The 21,801-nt window shown below is 38.2% G+C and overlaps 4 protein-coding genes across 4 annotated transcripts; 2 read left to right on the top strand and 2 right to left on the bottom strand.

The window, feature by feature from the left end:
- The first annotated feature begins 370 nt into the window (after positions 1–370).
- LOC111495241 (synaptotagmin-5-like) lies at positions 371–6,552 on the top strand. Its single transcript, XM_023145188.1, has 14 exons — positions 371–821; positions 1,899–1,973; positions 2,073–2,180; positions 2,255–2,287; positions 2,367–2,456; positions 2,569–2,694; positions 3,569–3,712; positions 3,780–4,199; positions 4,562–4,696; positions 4,779–4,997; positions 5,083–5,355; positions 5,425–5,562; positions 5,640–5,960; positions 6,038–6,552. Exons 1-14 carry the CDS (start codon positions 615–617, stop codon positions 6,254–6,256), a joined length of 2,508 nt encoding a protein of 835 aa, XP_023000956.1. The 5' UTR covers positions 371–614; the 3' UTR covers positions 6,257–6,552.
- Positions 6,522–10,497, bottom strand: LOC111495242 (cleavage stimulating factor 64). Its single transcript, XM_023145189.1, has 7 exons — positions 10,249–10,497; positions 10,033–10,110; positions 9,332–9,367; positions 8,661–9,236; positions 8,455–8,547; positions 6,993–7,181; positions 6,522–6,882 (listed from the first exon to the last, which is right to left on the bottom strand). The coding sequence occupies exons 1-7, from the start codon at positions 10,339–10,341 to the stop codon at positions 6,757–6,759; spliced, it is 1,191 nt and encodes a 396-aa protein (XP_023000957.1). The 5' UTR covers positions 10,342–10,497; the 3' UTR covers positions 6,522–6,756.
- Positions 10,498–10,944: 447 nt separating this feature from the next.
- On the top strand, positions 10,945–15,911 carry LOC111495279 (NADH dehydrogenase [ubiquinone] 1 beta subcomplex subunit 10-B). The gene is made up of 3 exons (XM_023145247.1): positions 10,945–11,311; positions 11,677–11,727; positions 15,592–15,911. Exons 1-2 carry the CDS (start codon positions 11,026–11,028, stop codon positions 11,706–11,708), a joined length of 318 nt encoding a protein of 105 aa, XP_023001015.1. The 5' UTR covers positions 10,945–11,025; the 3' UTR covers positions 11,709–11,727; positions 15,592–15,911.
- A 2,964-nt stretch (positions 15,912–18,875) lies between these two features.
- Positions 18,876–21,035, bottom strand: LOC111495378 (ethylene-responsive transcription factor ERF073). The gene is made up of 3 exons (XM_023145388.1): positions 20,866–21,035; positions 20,462–20,659; positions 18,876–20,251 (listed from the first exon to the last, which is right to left on the bottom strand). Exon 3 carries the CDS (start codon positions 20,126–20,128, stop codon positions 19,091–19,093), a length of 1,038 nt encoding a protein of 345 aa, XP_023001156.1. The 5' UTR covers positions 20,129–20,251; positions 20,462–20,659; positions 20,866–21,035; the 3' UTR covers positions 18,876–19,090.
- Between the last annotated feature and the right edge of the window lie 766 nt (positions 21,036–21,801).

A 21,801-nucleotide genomic window follows, 5' to 3' on the forward strand; every position in this document is an offset into this window, starting at 1 on the left:
CTCCTCCGTCGTCTTTTCCGCCGCCGCTCCCGCCTCCACACTGATCGGCGAAGCGTTGGTTGAAGGCGACGGTGAGGATGGGTATTGAAAAAAAAAAGATACTTAATTACGGTAGTAAATACTTTTTATACATATTTATTAAAATTACCCATTTTAAAATTTGATCTGTTCGGGTCACGAAATCGGTGAGCGTACGCGCGGGAAAACGCGTGGGGCCAACTATATTGACATACTTGTGGGTCAACTTACCAACTGCCTGCTGGTTGGTTGGTTGTTTTTTTTTTTTTTTTTTTTTTTTCTTTTCATTTTTTCTAAAAATTAAAACTTCCAAGAGCTCGACACAAAAATCTGTCGTTGTCACAGTCACGAACTGAATTGACATGTCTTTTCTTCTTCGTCTTCTTCGCTTCCTATTCGAAATTTCCCCATTAGCTTCCCCCACGGGTTCACCCTTTTCAGTTCACATTTTAATTTTGAGACCCACTTGATTTTACTTTGTTTTCCTCAAATTCTCGGATTTTGACTTTTCTAAAACTATGATCTTTCAACTTTTTCTTGATGCTCTGCAACGGCGGACTTAGAGGAGGTCAGACTTTTTGTGGGAATCGTTTCGAATGAGCAGAATGGGTGGCCCAAGTGGGCGAAAGAGGGGTTTGTTCAACGGCGAAGGGGCCACGGAGTTCTTCCGCCATTTAATGAGGGAGAAGCCTTTTCTTCCATTTCTGATACCTTCGGTTCTTATTGCTTGGAGTATTGAGAGATGGGTCTTCTCTCTCTCCAATTGGGTTCCTTTGGCTGTTGCTGTGTGGGCCACTTTACAGGTTTGTTTATCTCTTATTTGAACACTGGTTTCGCCAGAATTGGAATGTATTTGATTGAATTCTTGAATTTCCTGTTTCTGCCCATATAATGTTTGATGTTTGTTCTTCCGTTCAAAACCTGTGTTTGAGACTTGGAGTTGAGTCAATGCTTTGTCCTTCCACCACTTTCTTATAATATCAGTGGGTTTGGATTAGTAAGTGTTACATGGTACGAGTTTAATGTTATATAGTTCATATCCTTCATTGAGACCTTTGCAGCCACCAGTGCTCAAATATGTCTGCCCATTCATAATCAGAAGACACAAGTTACAATGTACCAGAAGAAGTTAATTCTACCATTCCAAATATTGCAGCAATTTGATTAAACAAGTCATTGAACTATCAAATTCTGTGAAACTTGAAGAATTTACATTCATGTAACACGTTAGTGATTCGACTCTTCAATCATTCTCCCATGTTTTTTTTTTTTTAAATATATATTTCAATAAAGATTAGTTGTGAGATCCTACTGTTGGGGAGAACGAAACATTCTTTATAAGGGTTTGAAAACCTCTCCCTAGCAGACACATTTTAAAAACTTTGTGAAAAAGCCGGAAAGGAAAAACTCAAAGAGGACAATATCTACTAGCGGTGGTCTTGGGCCGTTACAGATGGTATTAGAGCCAGACATCGGACGATGTGCCAGCAAGGAGATATTGTCCGAAGAAAGGTGGACACGAGATGGTGTGCCAGCAAGGACGCTAGGCCCCAAACTGATTGGATTGGGGAGTTCCACATCAATTGGAGAAGAGAACGAATGCCAGCGAGGACGTTGAGCCTCAAAAGGGGTGAATTGTGAGATCCCACATTAATTGGAGAGGAGAACAAAACATTCTTTATAAGGGCGTGAACTCTAAAGGGAAACCCCAAATAGGACAATAGCGGCTTCCATCAGCATACGCACTCGGTTGATATCCCCCATCACTTGGCTTAACATTGTCATGTGGGGGAGATGTTGTCTGGAAAATGGTGTTGTGATTATGTCATTGTGTTTGAGCAACGTTAAAGATTCAACTCAATATCATCTTTCTCCTGCAGTATGGGAGTTATGAACGCCAAGTAATTGTTGATGATTTGAACACAAAATGGAGGCGACTTGTAACAAACACTTCGGTATATCCTTTTTCTTTTTTGCTTTCCTCCTCGATGACTGCTTGAGATTTTGAATGTGGTACCCTAATTTCTTTCCTCTTTTATTCATAACTTAAACAGCCTGAAACACCTCTGGAACCCTGTGCATGGTTGAATAAGCTGTTGATGGAAGTATGGCCAAATTATTTTAATCCAAAACTTTCCTCAAAGTTTTCATCCGCAGTTAATGTGAGTACCCTACTTGTTCTACATACAAAAATTTGAGTATTGACATCATTTGACTTAAGAGTTTCTCTATGCAGAAACGGTTGAAGGACCGAAAGTCGAGGCTTATTGTGAGTACACCTACTTTGGCCATTCCATCTTTTAGATGTTACATACAAAAACATAACCAAATTGCTCAATTTCGTGTAGGAAAACATAGAACTGCTGGAGTTTTCTCTAGGCTCGTGCCCTCCTAGCTTGGGTCTTGGTGGGGTTCGATGGTTAACTTGTGGTGGTGAGGTTGGACTCTCTTTGTTTTTCCATTATGTATAATCATATTTCTAGTTTGGTTGTAGTTTTCTGTGATTAAGACTTGAAATCTGAACATAGTTTTGTCATTGAGTTTTGACAGAGAATCATGCATTTGAATTTCGATTGGGACACAAATGAAATGAGCATTTTGTTGCAAGCCAAACTGGCCAAGCCACTTATGGGAACTGCACGGATTGTCATAAATAGTCTACATATAAAGGGTGATGTACGTATAAATTCTTTCCCTCTTCCCTCAACTGTGTACGCTCTAATTTTTCAGCATAAGTAGCACAACAAGATCAATTCATGAAGTATCATAGATTCCCTAAAGAGAGTGTGATCACATTCATTTGGTTTCGATTTCATTCACTTGATTAAATCTCAGGAATGCCATAGTGAGTCTCTTCCTATTGATCAGAATCATATAGCAGTTCCCTACCTTTCATACAAATGATAGTTTCTTAATCAGTCCTACCTGTGCCAAAATTGTTTTGGGTTATTTGATGATGTATCGGCCCAAGCCCACCGCTAGCAGATATTGTCCTCTTTGAGCTTTCCTTTTCGGGAGTCGAGGTTTCTACACTCACTCAAAACCGATGTGGGATCTCACAATCCACCCCCCTTCAGGGCTACTCGTTCCTCTCTCCAATCGATGAGGGATCTCACAATTCACCCCTTTCAGGACCCAATGTCCTTGTTGGCACACCATCTCGTGTCCACCTCCTTAGGGGCTCAGCCTCCTCGCTAACACATCACCCAGTGTCTGGCTCTGATACAATTTGTAACGGCCCAAGCCCACTGCTAGTAAATATTGTCATTTTTGGGTTTTCCCTTTGAGTGTTCCCCTCAAGGTTTTTAAAATACGTCTGCTAGGAAGAAGTTTTCACACCCTTATAAAGATTACTTCATTCTCCTCCCCAACCGATGTGGGATCTCACAGATGACATGTGCATTCCGCTTGATTTATTGTTCACGAGTTTTTCCTATGACTTTAGGATGTCTTGGGAGTTTCAGTTGCCACTCCACCATATAAAATCCACACTCACTCAAAAGTTAGCAGTGTCCTAAAATTTCATCTGTTATTTGGATTACCTTTACAGCTTGTGTTGATGCCTATTTTGGATGGGAAGGCAGTTTTATTTTCGTTTGTGACAACTCCTGATGTAAGAATAGGAATTGCTTTTGGAAGTGGTGGAAGCCAATCATTGCCTGCAACAGAGCTCCCTGGTGTTTCCTCCTGGCTGGTATAGTTCTACATCTATCACTGCTACTCCATTTGAGTATCTCAACAATCTGTTCTCTCTTATGCAGGTCAAAATTTTTACAGATACCCTGGTTAGGACAATGGTTGAACCACGCAGGCGCTGTTTCTCTTTGCCACCCGTTGATCTCAGGAAGAAGGCTGTTGGTGGTATCATATATGTGACTGTCATTTCTGCCAGAAAACTGTATCGAAGTAGCTTGAAAGGAAGTCCAACAAGAAGACAACAAAGCCACTCTTCTAATGGTTCATTCGGAGAGCATCTTAATGATAAAGATCTGCAGACATTTGTTGAGGTTGAACTTGAAAAGCTTAGTAGAAAAACAGATGCGAGATCAGGTTCAGACCCTCAGTGGAATGCCACATTCAATATGATCTTACACGAAGATACAGGAACTCTACGGTTTCATCTTTATGAGTATAATCCAAGCCATGTGAAGCATGATTATCTTGCAAGTTGTGAGGTGAAGGTATAAATTACTCGATAATCATACAAACTCGTTTAAGTTATATGTTCTTCGTCATGCTGTGAGATCCCAAATCGGTTGAAGAGGGGAACGAAGCATTCCTTATAAGGGTGTGGAAACCTCTTCTTAGTAGACGCGTTTTAAAACTATGAGGCTGACGATCCCACATCGGTTAGAGAGGAAAACGAAGCATTATTTATAAGGGTGTGGAAACCTCCCCTAGCATACGCGTTTTAAAAACCTTGAGGGGAGGCCCGAAAGGAAAAAGTCCAAAGAGGCCGAACTGTTACAAATGGTATCAGAGCCACAGTCACCAGGCGGTGTGCGAGTGATTAGCTAATTCAAAGTTTGTTCTCTATGAGCAGATGAAATATGCTGCAGACGATTCCACAACATTTTGGGCAATAGGACCAGACTCTAGTGTGATAGCCAGGCATGCTGAGTTTTGTGGAAAAGAAGTTGAAATGGATATTCCATTTGAAGGGGCCTTTTGTGGAGAGGTAAAATCTTTATAGTTTGCTAAGCTGCAGCAGCTGATTCTGTCGTGCTGACATACTATGTAATCCATGTCGTTGCTTGCAGCTGTCAGTGAGGCTTGTTTTAAAGGAATGGATGTACTCAGATGGTTCACATAGTTCGAACAGGTACCATGTTAGTCCACAACAATCTCTCTACGGGGCGTCGAGTTTTCTTTCGAGCACTGGAAGAAAGATCAACATCACAGTTGTGGAAGGAAAGGATCTACCAACAAAAGACAAGAATGGAAAGTGTGATCCATATGTCAAATTGCAGTATGGAAAGGTAGTTTTCTTTTCTCCTAATCTCTCAAATATTTTAAGAGTAATGATGATGCTAACCTTTTGATGATTGTTGTTTATGATTTCAGTCTCTCCAGCGCACAAGAACTGCTCACTCCTTCAATCCATTATGGAATCAGAAGTTTGAATTTGATGAGATCGGTGGTGGTGAGTATCTAAAGTTGAAATGCCTTACTGAAGACATCTTTGGCAATGATAACACTGGGAGTGCAAGGGTTAATCTGGAAGGATTAGTAGAAGGGTCAGTTAGAGATGTATGGATTCCTCTTGAAAAGGTGAATTCTGGAGAATTAAGGCTTCAAATAGAAGCCATCAGAGTGGATGACAATGAAGGATCAAGGGTATGTTTAACAAGCTCATATCTGAATCATATGATCCTTCATATCTGAATCATTCCTCCATGTCCCCAGGGATCAAGCTTGGCTCCAACAAATGGTTGGATCGAACTCGTTCTAGTTGAAGCAAGAGACCTTGTTGCTGCTGATCTCCGAGGGACGAGTGATCCTTACGTGAGGGTCCAATATGGAAAGTTGAAGAAAAGAACCAAGGTATCTTTCAAGTTCTAATTTCATCATCAGCCGTAAGGTTCTTTATGAAATTGTTTTAATTATGAATTTTGTTGCAGGTTATGTACAAAACTCTAAGGCCCCAGTGGAATCAGATTCTGGAGTTTCCAGACAATGGCAGCGCTCTGCTGTTACATGTGAAAGACCACAATGCTCTGCTCCCAACGTCAAGCATAGGTGATTGTGTTGTGGAGTATCAAGGGCTGCCTCCAAACCAGATGTTTGACAAATGGATACCACTTCAGGGGGTTAAAAAGGGAGAGATACATATCCAAATCACCAAGAGAGTTCCAGAACTTGATAAGAGATCTAGTTTGGAATCAAAAACCAGTCTGGATTCTGAAATTTCCTTGAACAAAGCTCATCGGATTTCCAGTCAGGTCAGTTGTAGAGAACTTCAAATGTGTTTACGATCCAACTTTTTGTCATGATAGCTTCAAATCTCTTCTTCTTGCAGATGAAACAAATGATGAACAAGTTACAAAGTTTCATTGAAGATAGCAATCTTGAAGGACTTGCGACGGGCATGAGTGAGCTGGAAAGTCTAGAGGATCTGCAAGAGGAGTATATGGCACAGCTTGAAACTGAACAAATGCTTCTAATAAACAAGATCAAGGAACTTGGTCAGGAGTTTCTCAACTCATCCCCTTCCTCAAGTAGAAAATCATTTGGATAATAATCGGATCCATCAGAATTCTCGAACTTGCCAGATTGCTGTACAAATCATGATTAGGCATATGCATTTGGAGATTCTGATACAAGTGTACATGTTATTTAGATTGAGTCCATACATTTTCGTATAGGAATTCTTATTTATTCTGAACAATTGGGCAGAATTAGCTTCATTTGTTAAGGGTTTCAATCTTCCAGCGGTAACTGTTAAGCTAACAGCCCACAGAAAGAAAAAGAAAAAGAAAAAGGGAAAAATTGTATGTTGACAATTTAACAATATAGTTCTAAGCATTACAAATTCTTCTCAAATCAAAGTTTCTACATTTTAGTTTGATTTATAAAGTTTGTCTACACTCCGTAAAAAGTTGAAATTGTAATACATCAAATCTGCATAAGTCAAAGAATACAATAGTAACAAGACTTCCCCTAGCAGCCTAAAAACCATTTTGAGTTAACAAAGGGGGAGGGGAGAAAATCAAGAGAATCCTGCCCGAAGAACATTGTTCATTGCCGCAGTATCTTCTGTAGCTGAAGCACTTGATTCCTTTGCTCTGGAGGCAGGAGATTAATTTGTTCTGGTGTGAGACTCATGACTTGTTGAAGTAACATCTTCTCCATCTCCTGACTCAACTGAACCAAAATCCGGGTGAAAAGGGAGGGGAGAGACAAAGGTCAATAACAAAATGAAAAAGAAGAACTTGTCGTTCAAAACAGAAAAAAGAAAGTAATTAGAAAAGTACCGGTGGTGCAGCACGAGGCTGATTGCCAGGGCCCATCTGACCAAGAACTGATGGTATTGGTGGTGGTCCGGAGAGTTGCTGTGGATGTGTAGGATTTTCTGGAGGGCCAGGCATCCAAGGCCCTCTGTCAGCAGGCTTTGAACTTGCAACTTGATTCATGAATTCTGTACCTAATTTAGAACCTCCAGCCTGAGAGAAATATGCACCAAGCGAGATATTAAACAGCTAATACTGTGGTTATTTGACATTGTTTGTAATGGCTTTAATAATTTGGTCTACAAGAAGATGGCATTCTCAAGACCAGTTTGCATACGCAAACCCTATTGAAAACTTTTGAATAATTAAACAACAAATGCCACTCATACTAAACTTTTGAAGTGTTTGTCCTCCGTAATATCCGAAATGCAGAATACTTACTCGCCTAACACCTACCAAATCCACAAATGGAAACTCAATAGAGAACCGTGCAAGATCAAAGAATATCAAACCCCTTCCTCTTTCTCATTAGATACGACCTAACAAGACTATCTATGACATCCAAAAGATTAGAAGAGAACGAACATCATGACTGCTACAATAGTTTTCTTTCAGGTAACCCAAGTTCCACCATCTAATGTCTTACAGGGGTTATGCCAAAAATTAAACGCATAACTGTGTCTACACATGACAAATGCAAACACGAACAATTTCTACCAAGAACTTACAATTTTTCTGGTAAGAAGCCGAACTTTCATGATGAATACAAGGGTGAACAAAAAAGAAGCCCTCGAAAAACAAGCACTAATTATAAAAATGATTCTAATCTAAAAGAACAAAACCGATATCACAGTTACACAACGGTCTAGTGAACTAGTTATGCCAAAAATTAAAAGCATAACTGTGTCTATATCAGACAAATGCAAACACGAACAATTTCTACCAAGAACCTATAACTTTTTTTTGGTAGGAAACCAAACTTTCACGAAAAATACAAAGGTGAACAAAAAAGAAGCCCTAGAAAACACACACTAACTATAAAAATGACTCTAGTCCCAAAGAACAAGACCAATATCATAATTACATAATGGTCTAGTGAACTAAGTCTAAATGGAACAATTAAACCTCACCACTCCTAAACCTATTCTCTAGAATTCTCCATATCCCTAAAATACCTACCATTACACTCCAACCAATTACCCGACAAAATGACAAAGAAGCTTGCTTGCCACACCACTATACCCTTCTCGCTAAAAGGGGAGTGCAAAACCACCTCCCCCAACCCAATTCCAAGCCCCAATAACCCCAAAAGAACTCCACCACCAAACTGCCATCCCCACAGCAAATTCCACATGTATGGCTTACTAAATGAATAATATTATAAATGTTGAAAATAATAAATATTCCATAGATAGACATATTTGCTATACAATATTTTCCAGGATAAACACATTGTAATCAAGTAAAAAAAGAAAAAAAAAAGTACCTGATACATTGATTGAGGGGGTGGCTGACTAGGGAGTGCCGACTGTCCTGGGGCAAATGAATTTCCCATGCCAGGAGGGAGTTTGGTACCTGACTAGAACATTTAAAAAATAGATTAGAGAGGTTGAGAGATCATCTTCACTTGGAGACTTGTGTACTGTAAATCCAAAAGAGAATTTTAGCTTGAAAACTAAAACTCCGACTTACATGAAATATGGGCTGAGAAACATGCTGTGGGATGCCAGGAGGTTGGTAATTCATATTGTGGCCCATTTGAGGGGGGTAGTGCTGATGAAAATTTGGACCCGTAGGTGCTCTGGAATGTGAGGGCAATGGTGCCGGTGGAGGCAGGTGGGAAATCTCAGCTGTTTGTAATGGCTGCTGCAGCTGGATGGAAGCAGTTGAAATCTGGGGTTGATGAAGTAGAGGTGGCTGAGCAGCAGAGGGAAGAATTGGAGGTACATTTGGAATTTGAGAGGGTTGTGGCGCAGAACTGGGATTTGTCTGGGGCATATCAAATCCCTTGGGATGCTGTGGTGTCTGTAGGGGAATCAGAGGTGCTGACCGGGGCTGAATGTTAGTGGTAGGAAGAGTACTTGATGAGACAGGCATTGATGGTTGGTTCTGATATTGTTTTCTAGGAGGGGCCAAAGGTGGTGTACTTGTCTGTTCTTGCAAACTTATTTGAGCAGCTGATGTTTGAGTAGGCTGAATATTTGATTGTTGAGTTGTGTGAGTTGATGGTTGAGAATGCTGTGAGGCAGAAGGATGAACGCTTGGAATCTAAACAGAAGAATAACTTAGATGTATACCTATAAGCTGATTGAAAATGCAGAAAAAAGAAAAAGAAAAATAGTAGAATAACAATGGCACGCTACCTGAGGCGGTCGTACCATTCCAAGCATGATCTGCGCCTGGTAGATAAAACAGTAGAATCAATAATACTTTCAGTAATCAAAAGAGGAATTAAAGGTAAAACCTCCAAATGTGCTGATTAACTAGTAAAAAGGGTCCAGACTATTAACCACATAACTCAGTATACTCTAGAGAATAAATTAATATTATAAATAACATTTGCAGTCACGCCTAGTTGTTAAACATGATTCTGAACAAACAAATTCCTACACAATCTAGTGCTCAGACTTGACGCTTGTAGTAGGCCATACAAATATTTGACAGTCAATGCTGTCTCCGAGGGGGTAATAAGAAGAAAACTCGAGCTCCAGACTACTTTCGTCGTCTTCAAGAATACACGTCCTTGAATGCAATTGGGAAAGATAGGGAGATGCTACAAAACTTGCTTGATTTCACCCAGAATAGATAAATCCATACATTCAAGAATATGATCCACCAAAAGGTTTACTATCAAGATATTAAAATTAATCCTCGCAAAAGATTATACAAGTGTGCACATTACTAAGACAGATTCAATTTCCTCGAGGCACTAGCAATTATTCAAAATCCGGTTCACGTACAGCCCTATTTGTTAAAACTCGGCCAAGAGAAGCTTAACTGGCTAGCTCTAAATGATAAATGAAATGAACTTTTCTCAAGACACGAAAAACCTAAAAATTGAAACCTGGAAAAGAGCTTTGGTCAACAGCGGGTTTTGGATAAGGATTTGTTTCGCCTGCTGCTGGTTCTGTTCGATCAGTGTCTGCATAATAATAAACACAGCAGTAATCATTCCTCCGATATCCGGACATTGCTCAGAGACAAAGGTCGAACTCAGAAAGCGGACGAAGAGGGGGGACAGACCAATATCGATTCCGACAGCGAGAGAAAAAATAAGTACCTTCATTTGAGACATGATTTCATATAGTTGGTTCTTCGACATTCCCGCGATGCTCTCCGGCAGACCGGTGCCGGTAACTTGCTTTCCAGCCATGTTCTACGTTCCAACGCCAATTGGGACTGAGATTGTTCCTTCGCAATTTCTCGCCAACAGCGCAGCGAAACTTGGTTCGTATGTAGTTAATGGGCGTTTCTCTGAAGACCCAGCGTAGCGTTTGCTCGTCTGGAAGTTTAGAGATTCCCTCGGGCTCGGGCGACAGAAAATTGCAGAAATTTTCAACAAACTATTATGTTCTTTTCGTTGCAAAAGAAAAACATTCGGCCCAAAACATTGGGCTTTAGGAGGATTTTCATGGCCCAATTTATTGGGCTTTTTGAGGTACAATAATGGGCCGAGTTTAAATCTTAACTAATGTTCATTTCATAAAAAATAAAACATTCGGCCCAATAAATTGGGCTTTCTGAGAACAAGAATGGGCTGAGTTTAAATGTAACTACTATGTTCTTTTCATAAAATAGAAAAAACATTAGGCCCAATACTTTGGCCTTTTTGAGGATCAGTAATGGGCCTTTTAAATTTAACTATTTGTTATTTTCATTAAAATATTTGGCCCAATGGGCTCTTTGAGGAACAAGAATGGGCCCAAAATCAGAAGTCCATTGAACCAAGCCCATTTGTTAGGAAGCTACAAGGAATATGGGGGCGTTGTGCTCCCGTGTAGGTGCGAGAGAGCGATCCTGAGAACTGAGCAGGCAAAGAGAAGAGGGGAAAAAAACTATGGGGAGGAAGAAGACAGTCGAATTCGATGAATCTCCGCCGGATGATTTCGATCCGGAGCATCCGTATAAGGATCCAGTGGCGATGCTGGAGATGAGGGAACACATCGTGAGAGAGAAGTGGATCGAAATAGAAAAGGCGAAGATACTGAGGGAAAAGCTCAGATGGTGCTACCGTATTGAAGGGGTCAACCACCTTCAGAAATGCCGCCACCTTGTTCAACAATACCTCGATTCCACTCGCGGCATCGGCTGGGGCAAGGATGGACGCCACCCATCCCTTCATGGTTCTCTCTTTTCGTCTTAATTTCTGTTTAATTTCTGAGAAATATTATCATTTCTGCAATCTTTGGTTGAAAATGGAGATACTTCGAGTCGCTGATGGTTGGCTGTGATTGGGTGATGCTCATAAGTGGAAATATGCTCCGTTTTGGAAGTGTTGTTTCCTGAAATATCGTTGGTTTATAAATCCGTGGATATGTACTTTTCGAAATTAATCTGATTCATGTCAACCTTTTGAATTTGGTGCTCGTTGGCTAGATTATTCTTCTTTTTTTTTCTTCGGGTTTCCTATGCAATTTCAATGACCGAAAAAATGTGACTCTCCCTCCTTTATGATCATCTGATGCTGTTTCTTCTTGTTTTTGGTTAGGTCCTAAAGTGGAGTCAGTGGAATCGGAGTGAATCTCTGGGAGGAATAACGGTGAGTTCGAATGTTCGCAAGTTTTTTTTTTTGGCTAATTTTAGTACTTGATCGTACCGATAATCAAACCTTTTTTTTAGTCAGTGCTTGAATAAATTAACAGTGTATATTAGCTTGAATTAATCAACAAGCTCTATGCTTTATTTCGTCTACTGCTTTGAGGTGTGTAAAGAAGCATTAACTCAGATCAGTGGTTAATAATTTCACTTAGTTTTCTATTTCTCTGTTGAGTGAGAACTTTGTAGGAATGTACAGCAAGCTTTCCTAAAAATTTTCTGACTGGTGGCTTGTTTTTTAGAACGATTGAAATTGCTAACATGTCACTCGTTCACAGTTCCTTTAAGTGATGTAGGAGACACGATAATAACATTAAGTGGGGTGTTATTGAAGCTGAAGGTAACTCTAGGGGTGTGTCATTCAGTGGGTTCCTCGTAATTTGTTGTCCTTAGAAGTTGTGTGAGTTGGGGATATCGTCATTCTGTGGGATCTTCCTAATTTTTTGGCCTTAGAAGTGGTGTGAGCTGCTTCTCCTCATTTGTATAGTTTTGTTCAAGTTCACAATTAGTTGGAACTGGATTCCCCCTCTTGTGAGTGGTAACTTCTCTTGTTCCAATCTTTGTGCTTTACTAGTATGTCATTCTTTTATTGTCAAGAGGGTGGCTGGATATTTTTCAAGGATATCAAAAAATATTTTTAGTTGTAGTATTTTGGACCATTGGCCTATTCTTTTCAACGTTAGGGTTGCTGAGTGGGGTCTTTAGCTGTTCATTTTTTTTCAGAATAGAGTTATGAATGACAACCCAAATGAAACCTACATATGTTTGGTCTCAAAGAAATTGGATGTTTGCACTGTTGCAGACTTTTTCCCTTAAGTCTTACAATTGAACTATATAAAATCATAGCAAAGGTGCTATCAGAACATCTTAAAAAGGTTCTCCCTCTCACAATTAATGGATGGCCTTAGTCGCCTACTCACAAAGATCGAAGACGAAGGGCAGATAAACAGCTTTTAGATTAGCTTGTAGGCTTCATAATCAACCACCATCAGTTCGCGGACACAATCCTCTTTTTAGATTTGTTGGATATCTCTTCCATAAAAAACATGCTCAAGACAATAAAAACCTTCAAAAGAATCTCGGAACAAAATATCAATCTCCAAAAGATAGAGATTATGGGCATCATATGTTAGCACAAAATTATTGAAGAATTAACCAACAGATGACAAAAAAAAAAGGGGGGAATGGCCAAATATGTATCTAGGATTACCCCAAAGGAAAACCACAAATCCTTTTACTTTTGGAAGACTTGTAGAAAAATAGAAAGAAGGCTGTCAACATGATCATTATGTTTTACTACAAAAGGGGAAGACTCACCCTAATACAAGCCACACTATCCAATCTCTTCACTTAGTACACGTTTCTATTTGAAAAGAAAGATTATTTAGAAACTATCTGTGGGAAGGATGACACACGTCTTGTTTGATAGACCTTGTTTGATAGAATATCATAAACTTCCCAGCAGAAAAAGGAGGACTTGGTTTATTTTCAATGAAGAACAAAGTTCTACTTGCAAAATGGATATGGAGATACCATCACACAAAAAAATTGTGGAGAAAACTTATATTTCCAAATTGGTGTCCATTATGCAAGAGTGACAATGAAACACAAAGCCGCTTATTTATGCAATGCACATATGCTCAAAATTTCTGGACAAAGATTCTTATTATCTTCGGATGACATCTCATATTTCCTAGGGAGGTCAAGGATTTATTGTACATGACTTGGTCGCACCATCCTTTCAATAATGCAAAAACTCTACTATGAAAAAATTTCATCATGGCTTTCTTTTGGAATCTGTGAAAGAAAGAAATCAAAGAATTTTCACGAAAAAGACGCAAACTTATACAAAACTCTTCGATAATGTTGTTTATCAAGCTATATCTTGGTGTAAATTGTCTAATATTTTCGCTTCCAACAGTTGTACCCTCCCTCATTCTGTAAATTTTAAACATCAATGAAATTGTCTCTTTTATATATATATATATATATTTTTTTTTTTTTTTTTNATTTTAAACATCAATGAAATTGTCTCTTTTATATATATATATATATATTTTTTTTTTTTTTTTCTCCCTACCATGTCAAATAAAAGTTCTATTTTGTTAGCTTCTTATCATCCAATTATTCTGTCACACCACTTCTCTTCATATATTAAAAAATTATTTATATTTTTCTAATGTTAGCCTAAAAAAAATCCACGTTTTTTTTGTTCTTTTTTTTCCCGCTCCTTATGCTTGTGCCCCGGAGGAGTATTACCCTTTAGTGTGCCTCAAGATTTAAATAAACATTGGGTTGTTTCTAATCAATTGCCCTTAGGTGGTTCGTTTGTTGTAAATTTTACTCTTGAATAGCCTGTCTAGAAGTGAAGTCAACAATCCATCCTCCATACGTTGTGTTCCCCTCTTTGTCCAGATTTGAATGCTTGTTGTATTTGGACTCTTGTGTCCCCGGGGTGCTCTTGATAATCTCTCTTTCTGTATTTAGTTGTCTGAAGTTCTCCTTGACTATTTTTTTCTTGTTTATTTAGCACTACTACCAAGGAAGTTATCTAGAGTTCCTCGTGTGTCCTTCATTTATGAGCGAAGATTTATTTATATCCTGTTAAGATGTCATTTTTTGCGAAGATTTGGGATAAGCAGAGACTGTCATGATGGAGCGAGGAGTGTTGGAATCCACCTATTTGTCATGAAGGGGAAAGCCTCTCTTTTGAATTCACCCATTCATGAAGGAAGGGTTTTGGTAAAGAAAATGAAGCCCGACACACTTTAAATAATCTAAATATTCAATACACAATTTTTAGTAACTGCCCTCTATTTTTATTCTCAAACAATTGGGGGCCTCTTATTATAGTTGTATTATTTTTCTTGTTTGGGCTCCCTTTTCCTTTCAGCCTTATTAGTCTTGTGTAGCACGGTCTTTCTTTGTTCAGAGGGAAAACAGATTATTCAATTAAAAGAAAGAAAAAACAGAAATGGATAATGGATAATAAAGAAAAACTATGAACTTGAACTAGGCTGGAGTTTGGTCTTGCTGGAAAGAGTGATATAGCTACCTTTCCACTATAGTCTGAACTAAGTATATATTAGAACTGAATGGATGTTTCTTTTAATAATCAAACCAAATTTTATTGGGACAAAAAGTACAAAAAGGGCCACAACCCAACTATGAAAGGGACTACGAACAAAAAATTGCAAAAAAGAGCCCCAGCCTCTGAAGACTTGAAAATTCTTTGTTTCTTTCCTACCAAAAATTTCATAGAATAACAAATTAGCCAGCCTGCCACAACAAATAGCTTGTATCCTAAAAAGTAGTGCCTAAGATAACTTCATCATTGCACGACCTGAATTTATAACTGAAGAGCCTGCCAACTACAATGTCACGCCTTACTAGAACAATGGCAAAGCCGTAAAAGATGGTTTGAATCTTCCAAAGTACACCTAATACACTAGAGGACCGAAGAGGGGAAAAAAAAAAAAAAAAAAAAAAGATTCTTTTGTTGAAGTTATCAAAAATATTCCTCCTAAATCAGCCAAGAAAACAGCCTAATTTCTTCAGGATCTTCAATTTCCAAAACTTGGAGAAGAAAGGGTGGAGAGAAGAAATGAGGGAAGAAAATATTGGATGTCCAAAGTCTTGCAGGAAGAATAACACAGGGCTGAACAGAGACCCTTCGGATTACAACATATGAAGGATAACTGAATGCTAATTTGTACTTGCTAGTTATGTGGCTGATGCCTTTGGTGGTTCTTGCTTGTCATTATTTCTTATTCGGAGATGAAGATACAGGTTTTCGCATCTTTTGCAGGTGAACAAAATGGCTTGCAGGAAAATGTTCGGATGGCTTGCCTCCTTGTGATCTGTTTTATTATCAGGGCCTCATCAGCTGCAGTTTTTTTTATCATTATTACTTTCTTTCTTGTTTCAAAAAAGGAATATGCATGGATCACACACAGTACCATGGGCAATTGATTTACGTTAGGTTTCATGTTATTGCCTGCAATTGCCAATTACTTGGACATCGGAAAAACACCCAAATAATCAAACATCTGCCACTGCATGCTTCTGTTCAACTTTGTATTTGTTTTCTGTTAAACAATGGTTTCATCTGGTTGCCAGCTTTAGATATAATCGGAAGTGATGCTCCTAAAGTATAGCGGAAGACTTCATGGTCGATTCATTGAGTTTGTATAATTGTATTAAAGGTATATTTAGTATGCCTTCTAGTTTAAGCACTTTAGAGTCATTTTTTAATAAATCATTTCTCAACAGTTTCTTTAAATTAATCCAATTTCAGAAGTACTATACATTGATTAGGATTTCTTACCAAAATGATTTTGATCATTTGTGCACAAGTATTTTAAATCTTTATTTATGAGCTCAGATTTTAGATAGGATCCACGGATTGCTTCTTATCCGAAACCCTTCCTTTTAGATTTGTACGAAGCTCGAACCCTTCGTCCATGGCCTTCATCTCCCATACTGTTGCCTCCTTCATCTCCCATTCAATAGCGTAATTTCCGGGTTAGTATAATAAATTTGATTGATTAGACGGCCTAATCTGTTGGTTTATGAGTTTATTGGTGATTATTATTGCAACAGATGGACAGTGATTTATTTGATGGTGTTCATGCTTTTAAGGGATTAAATTCCTGTAGATAAGATAGAATAATATAGGTATGTGTAGTTTTTATTATTATTATTATTTTTTTTTGTTGGTCCCGAAATTCTTATATGGCCTTTTCTGATTCCCATTCCATTTTCAAAAAGGGAGAAAATAAAGGAAAAACATGAATAATTTGAATAATATCTCTGCGACTAACAGAATTGAATTTTAAGATTTGGAATTTGAACAAAGTGACCAAGTATTGAGAATATGCATCCATCTCATTTGTGAAAGCCCTAATAATTAAAATTTAGTTATCATTATTTCTTTTTTATGTTTAGCTCGGAATTTTTTTAGAATTTACGAGAAGCTTATAGATTTTAGAATTCAGATCCAACGTTTATTCTTGAACAATCCTATCATGGCACTTCATTGAATAATGTTTCCACTTCAAAGCCATGTTATAGTGAAACTTCTGCTTTTTTCACAAATCTTTTAAAACTTTTGGATCAAATTACAAACTTCCAAACACGTTATTCAAATAACGAATTTTGAATATTGATTTGCTTTGAGCGTTCAAGTAGAGAAAAGCCTGTATGAAAAAATAGTAATGAAAAGAGAGGTGTGTAGTGTTATTTTGATCTTAGGATTGTTCTTCCCTTTCCTCCCAACTTCCCCCATAAGCCCTTTTTGCCAACATCTTGAGCTGGTAAGCTATGATGCTCTGTGATCCATTTATTCCATGAAGCAATTAAAGTGATTTCTAGCTTCCCATATGATAAAAATGGTTGAACACTAAAGCATGCCAAATTTTAAATTATATTGATAGTTGGAATCTTTTTATTATATCATCAATTATAGTTCATGAGATAGGTAAGCTTTAAAGAAGGATAGAATCTTGTTGTTAGGGTGTCCTATCACTTTTTGTAATACTTACTTTCTAAAAATACAAATTTAAAGGAGTGGAAATGTTTAGGACATGCATCAAACTTTATTTTTCATTTATGCACGTAATAATCTCGGGTAGTTTGTTCGCTAGCAAATATAGTTTTCTTTGAACTTTTACTTTTGGGTTTCCGCTCAAGTTGAGAGGTTTCCACGTCCTTACAAGAAATGTTTTTTTTTTTCCTTTTCACAAACCTCATATAACATCTCTACTTTCGGTATTTCGGTTTCACTTTTAGAACTTTTAACGCTTATTTTCACACATTTTAAAGGTGACAAACTCAGCGAAATATAAAGCGTCAAGAAGAATAGCAAAAAATAGTAGGGGTAAAATATAATGCGGAGTTGACTCTTTTTAATTAATTACTATTATGAAGCTAATTAGTTATTAATAAGTTTCTCAAATGAAATTGACGGGAAAAAGACAAACATGTAGCAATCAATTCCATCAATATGTAGGTCAACAAATGAATAATGTATGTTAATGATTACCGTAAACAAAAAAAATTAAAAAAAAAAAGAATGAGCTGCTATTTTCAATTCCACTGGTGGTGAAGGATTTTTGAGAAGATATACTAAATTTATTCTAACTCGGGTTTTAAAGCCATGTGACAAGACAAGAGATCTTTGACTTTTTTCCAACATACAAAGGCTGAAGTCAGACGTGAATTTCACTCTTAAGCCCTTGGAAATAAAAAAAATTATTATTATTATTTGTTAAAATGCCCTACTTTATTGTGAAATTCAACTTTAAGCTTGAATGGAAAAAGGAAATATTCTTTTTAATGAGCAAAGAAAAGTACATATAACCACCACCCTCAAATAATGCAAATATTGCTTCCTTATCAAGCCATCCATCCTCCGCCGCTGTTCCACCGCCATTATCCTTCTCCATACATCGCTAACTTCCCCGACAAGCCACACAAAAACCACACAAATATGTCACCTTTCTTACTTTCAACTTGCCTTTTACATTATAACCTTAATTAATCTCCCAGTTTTATCATATTCATTGAATTGACTTTCCTAAATTTATTCTATGAGTTCGATCCCTCCTTGGAACCTTTTTTAATAGTGGGAAGTTCTCCATTTTTGTCAAAGGATCGATCCGACTTCCTCTAGCTATTCCTACGCTCCTTTTCACCCAACATTTGAGTATCGAGAAAGAGTCTCATTAGCCACTCCACCACCAATCTTTCTTCTGAGGTCGAGCCTAACTAGGTGAACCTAATGATCTGCAAGAAGCTGTTAAATGACCTCTAATGCGACTATCTTAACCCCGCTCACTTATTTCATGATTTACACAAGTAAACGAGTTTCAAATGTTTGAAAACTTGTTAGGCAAGTAAGCCTGTCCCTGTGTTGTCCATGCGTTTCATGGTCAAATTAACGTGTTTCTCACTTTACATGGCCGTCCTTACCTCGCTGTCTGTATCTTCCCCATAAGGCTTTGGCAAACACATGCCATAAAGAACAAAACAGGGGACAAAATCAGGGACAAAATCAGGGACTGTCTGTGTCTGTGTTACAAAACACAAATATATGCAGAGAAGCAGGCAAAACTTGCATTCAAATTAATCATATAGCTTAGCAATACAAATGAGAGTTGAAAAAAACAATCTTGGACGGCTCTAAAGCCCAGAGAAAAACCCAAGAATTCTCTCCCTCTTCCATACATTTATCGCAGATTGCACCCTCACGATGCTTTTATTTACTGTGCTTTTGACACTACTATCTCCTCTTCTACCTGCAAAACTTACATGCACGATATACTCAACGTCTCGTCGAACCATGAAAACTCCTTGTCGAATTCTATCTCCATTGGAGGAAGATCGAGCGCCCCGAGACTGCTTTCAATGTCGTATAGAGTACAATCCTCTACATAGTTCATATCGTTATATAACCGATCAAAATCGCTGCAGATCAACACATTGTCGTCGAAAACTTGAAAATCCAATTCCCGCGAATCAAATGGAAGTATCGGCATCGGCGTCTCGTCCAGGATGTCTGAAATGGACGGCTCATCTTTATAGATGGATTCCAGCATGTCTTCTACTCCATCTAGCATAACCATACATTCATCAGTGACTGAATGTTCTTCCATTGTTTGATCCACATTGAATTGTTTTACACTCTTGAGTCCATTGCTGCATGAGCTTCCAGCAGATAGATCAAGAACAGATGATGGTGAAGGATGCGAAAACATAGACATAGTTTCTTTAGATTCAGCGGTGTCGACAACGAGTGATCTGATCTTCTTCTCTCCACCGAGCTCACTGTTGTTCTTCTCCATGGTTTGCATACTTTCGAACTCGTGCTTCTTTGTCTGATAAGCAATAGCAGCTTCTTCTGCAGTGTTGTAAGTACCGAGCCACAATCTTCGTCGATGAATAGGATCTCGAATCTCGGCTGCATATTTCCCCCATTTTCTTCGTCGAACGCCTTTATACATCGACGACGATCGCTGTGTTTTTCCACTGCTTTCTTTTACATCAGCCTTGGTTTTGAATTTTGCAGCATCCGCATCAGCATCGGCATCAGCATTTTGTTTGTGTGAGGCCTCCTTGGATGGGTTACGGCTGATACCTGGAAAGGGTATCTCCCAAACTATGTTTTTAGCGTTTTGATTGAAATGTTCATCTTCTTCACTCGAGTAGTCGGTAGCATCAGGATCGTGTAACAGGACACGAATTTTCCTCACGGAATTGGATTTTTCTTGTTTTGGTTGCTTCATTTTCTTATCATCGTTACCATATATATCTCGGCTTACGAACTGCCTTCGGAATCCGCCCATTTTGGGGTTCAATTCTTTAACTATAATGAACAAATAAACGAAGCCAAAACTTGTTCTACGAATGATACTTTGAGAGGGTGAAAAGTTTTACGCTATCTTTAATGTCGATGAAAACCCACGACCCTGAAACAAAAATGAACCAAAATTGAGCAGAGAATATGATATCTGATAAAAGCTTGAAATCACTTCACTTCAGAACAAGACCTGTAGGTGAAAACGAAACAAAGACCAGAAAAAAGAGGGTTTCATAAGAACACCCATAAGCCCATAAGAAAATGGAGATTCAGGGATTAAACTCTAAAAATAAACGAGAAATATGCAGAACCCACATACCGATTTGATGTTGATTGCATGAAAAAGGATCGAAAGCTGTGATTTTGTTGAGAATCCAATTGCATGTGAAGGGTGAAGAACAGAGACGAACAAGAAAAGCAGAGGTGCTTCAACGCTCCAGAGGACAGATGGAGCTCAAAAGACATAAATCCCTCCGCCAAACCCCTTTTGTGAAGAGAAAAAGAATCGACACACAAGCTACGAAACAAGAAACAAAGGAAATGGGTCAGAATCATGAACTGAAAATCATAGAAATATCCAAAAATCCCACAAAATACACAATCAATAGCCAAAAAAGTTCAAAAAAACAGAGAAGATTCAGTTCCCAATAGCTTCCATAACCAAGAAATCAAGTTTTAATGGAAGAAAGCAAGAGAAAAAAAGGGGGATTTGAGGGGACTCACTGAAGGCGTCAGAGAGTATTCTGGTTTGAGGGGGGTGTGTGGGCTTTGGTTGGAGGTGATTCTGTTGTAAATGATTTAGCCTCCAACACACAGCCTTTTCCCTCAAACTCTGCCCTCCCCCCTCTGTGTCTCTCTCAATCTCTGTGCGGACGGACGAAATGTGAGTGTGAAACAACGCATTTTAAGCTGAGCTAAAGGAGCCTCCTCGCCCTCGCGTGCCGCTTCTTGGGCCATCTGTCCACCCAATCCAATCTTCACCTCCGTTCCCCAGTCAAGCCTTCGTCTATTATTACGTCTTTTTTTTTTTTTTTTTTTTTTTTAATTCTCAGGTGGGCCCTTGCCAAATATCAATGGCATTTTAGTCATTTCACACACTATTTCAAAAACAGTATTCCACCCCGAGACCTTAAAACTTTCTATAATATCAAATACTCAAAATCTCACTCGCCCACCATACAATTTTAAATTCTTCCCACAATTTTCTAATATACCCTTTTCATCTTTTTCTTTTCTTTTTTCACTCCATTGTTCCTTCATTTTACTTATTCTAACCCATGCTTTTTGAATGATATACCTATGAACACAATCCGTATGTTTTTGTGTATCGCAACGTTATTGTATTATACGTCCACCTCTATTAGCTTACGTTCTTTAATACTCGATTGGATTATTCCTCGGCCTCTATTCCGATAATAACTCTTTGATTTGACGACTTTTTATTATCACTCGTATTATTCGAGTCATTGCCATATTCATGTGTCACATATCTTGAGTCACCCATTCACTGACCATGACGTATCATAAGAGGTTTTACTTTTATACTATTTAAAACACGTTGAAGTCTAAAACTTGGATCCCAAGTATAACGTTGTTTATGATAATACACTTTATACATGTTAATAATATTCACGTCATCTAAAAAACATAGAATATTCC

Source organism: Cucurbita maxima, unplaced genomic scaffold (assembly GCF_002738345.1).
Source record: "Cucurbita maxima cultivar Rimu unplaced genomic scaffold, Cmax_1.0 Cma_Scf00021, whole genome shotgun sequence".
In the NCBI taxonomy this organism is placed as follows: Eukaryota; Viridiplantae; Streptophyta; class Magnoliopsida; order Cucurbitales; family Cucurbitaceae; genus Cucurbita; species Cucurbita maxima.

Excerpts from the sequence above, each read along its gene's own strand:
- LOC111495241 (XM_023145188.1), top strand. The coding sequence starts at position 615 with ATGAGCAGAATGGGTGGCCCAAGTGGGCGAAAGAGGGGTTTGTTCAAC. Across the intron at positions 2,457-2,568 it reads GGTTAACTTGTGGTGGTGAG|AGAATCATGCATTTGAATTT; the intron begins GTTGGACTCTCT and ends GAGTTTTGACAG. Across the intron at positions 3,713-3,779 it reads CTGGTGTTTCCTCCTGGCTG|GTCAAAATTTTTACAGATAC; the intron begins GTATAGTTCTAC and ends TCTCTTATGCAG.
- LOC111495242 (XM_023145189.1), bottom strand. The coding sequence starts at position 10,341 with ATGGCTGGAAAGCAAGTTACCGGCACCGGTCTGCCGGAGAGCATCGCG. Across the intron at positions 9,368-10,032 it reads TGACCAAAGCTCTTTTCCAG|GCGCAGATCATGCTTGGAAT; the intron begins GTTTCAATTTTT and ends TTTATCTACCAG. Across the intron at positions 9,237-9,331 it reads GAATGGTACGACCGCCTCAG|ATTCCAAGCGTTCATCCTTC; the intron begins GTAGCGTGCCAT and ends TCTTCTGTTTAG.
- LOC111495279 (XM_023145247.1), top strand. The coding sequence starts at position 11,026 with ATGGGGAGGAAGAAGACAGTCGAATTCGATGAATCTCCGCCGGATGAT. Across the intron at positions 11,312-11,676 it reads ACGCCACCCATCCCTTCATG|GTCCTAAAGTGGAGTCAGTG; the intron begins GTTCTCTCTTTT and ends GTTTTTGGTTAG.
- LOC111495378 (XM_023145388.1), bottom strand. The coding sequence starts at position 20,128 with ATGGGCGGATTCCGAAGGCAGTTCGTAAGCCGAGATATATATGGTAAC.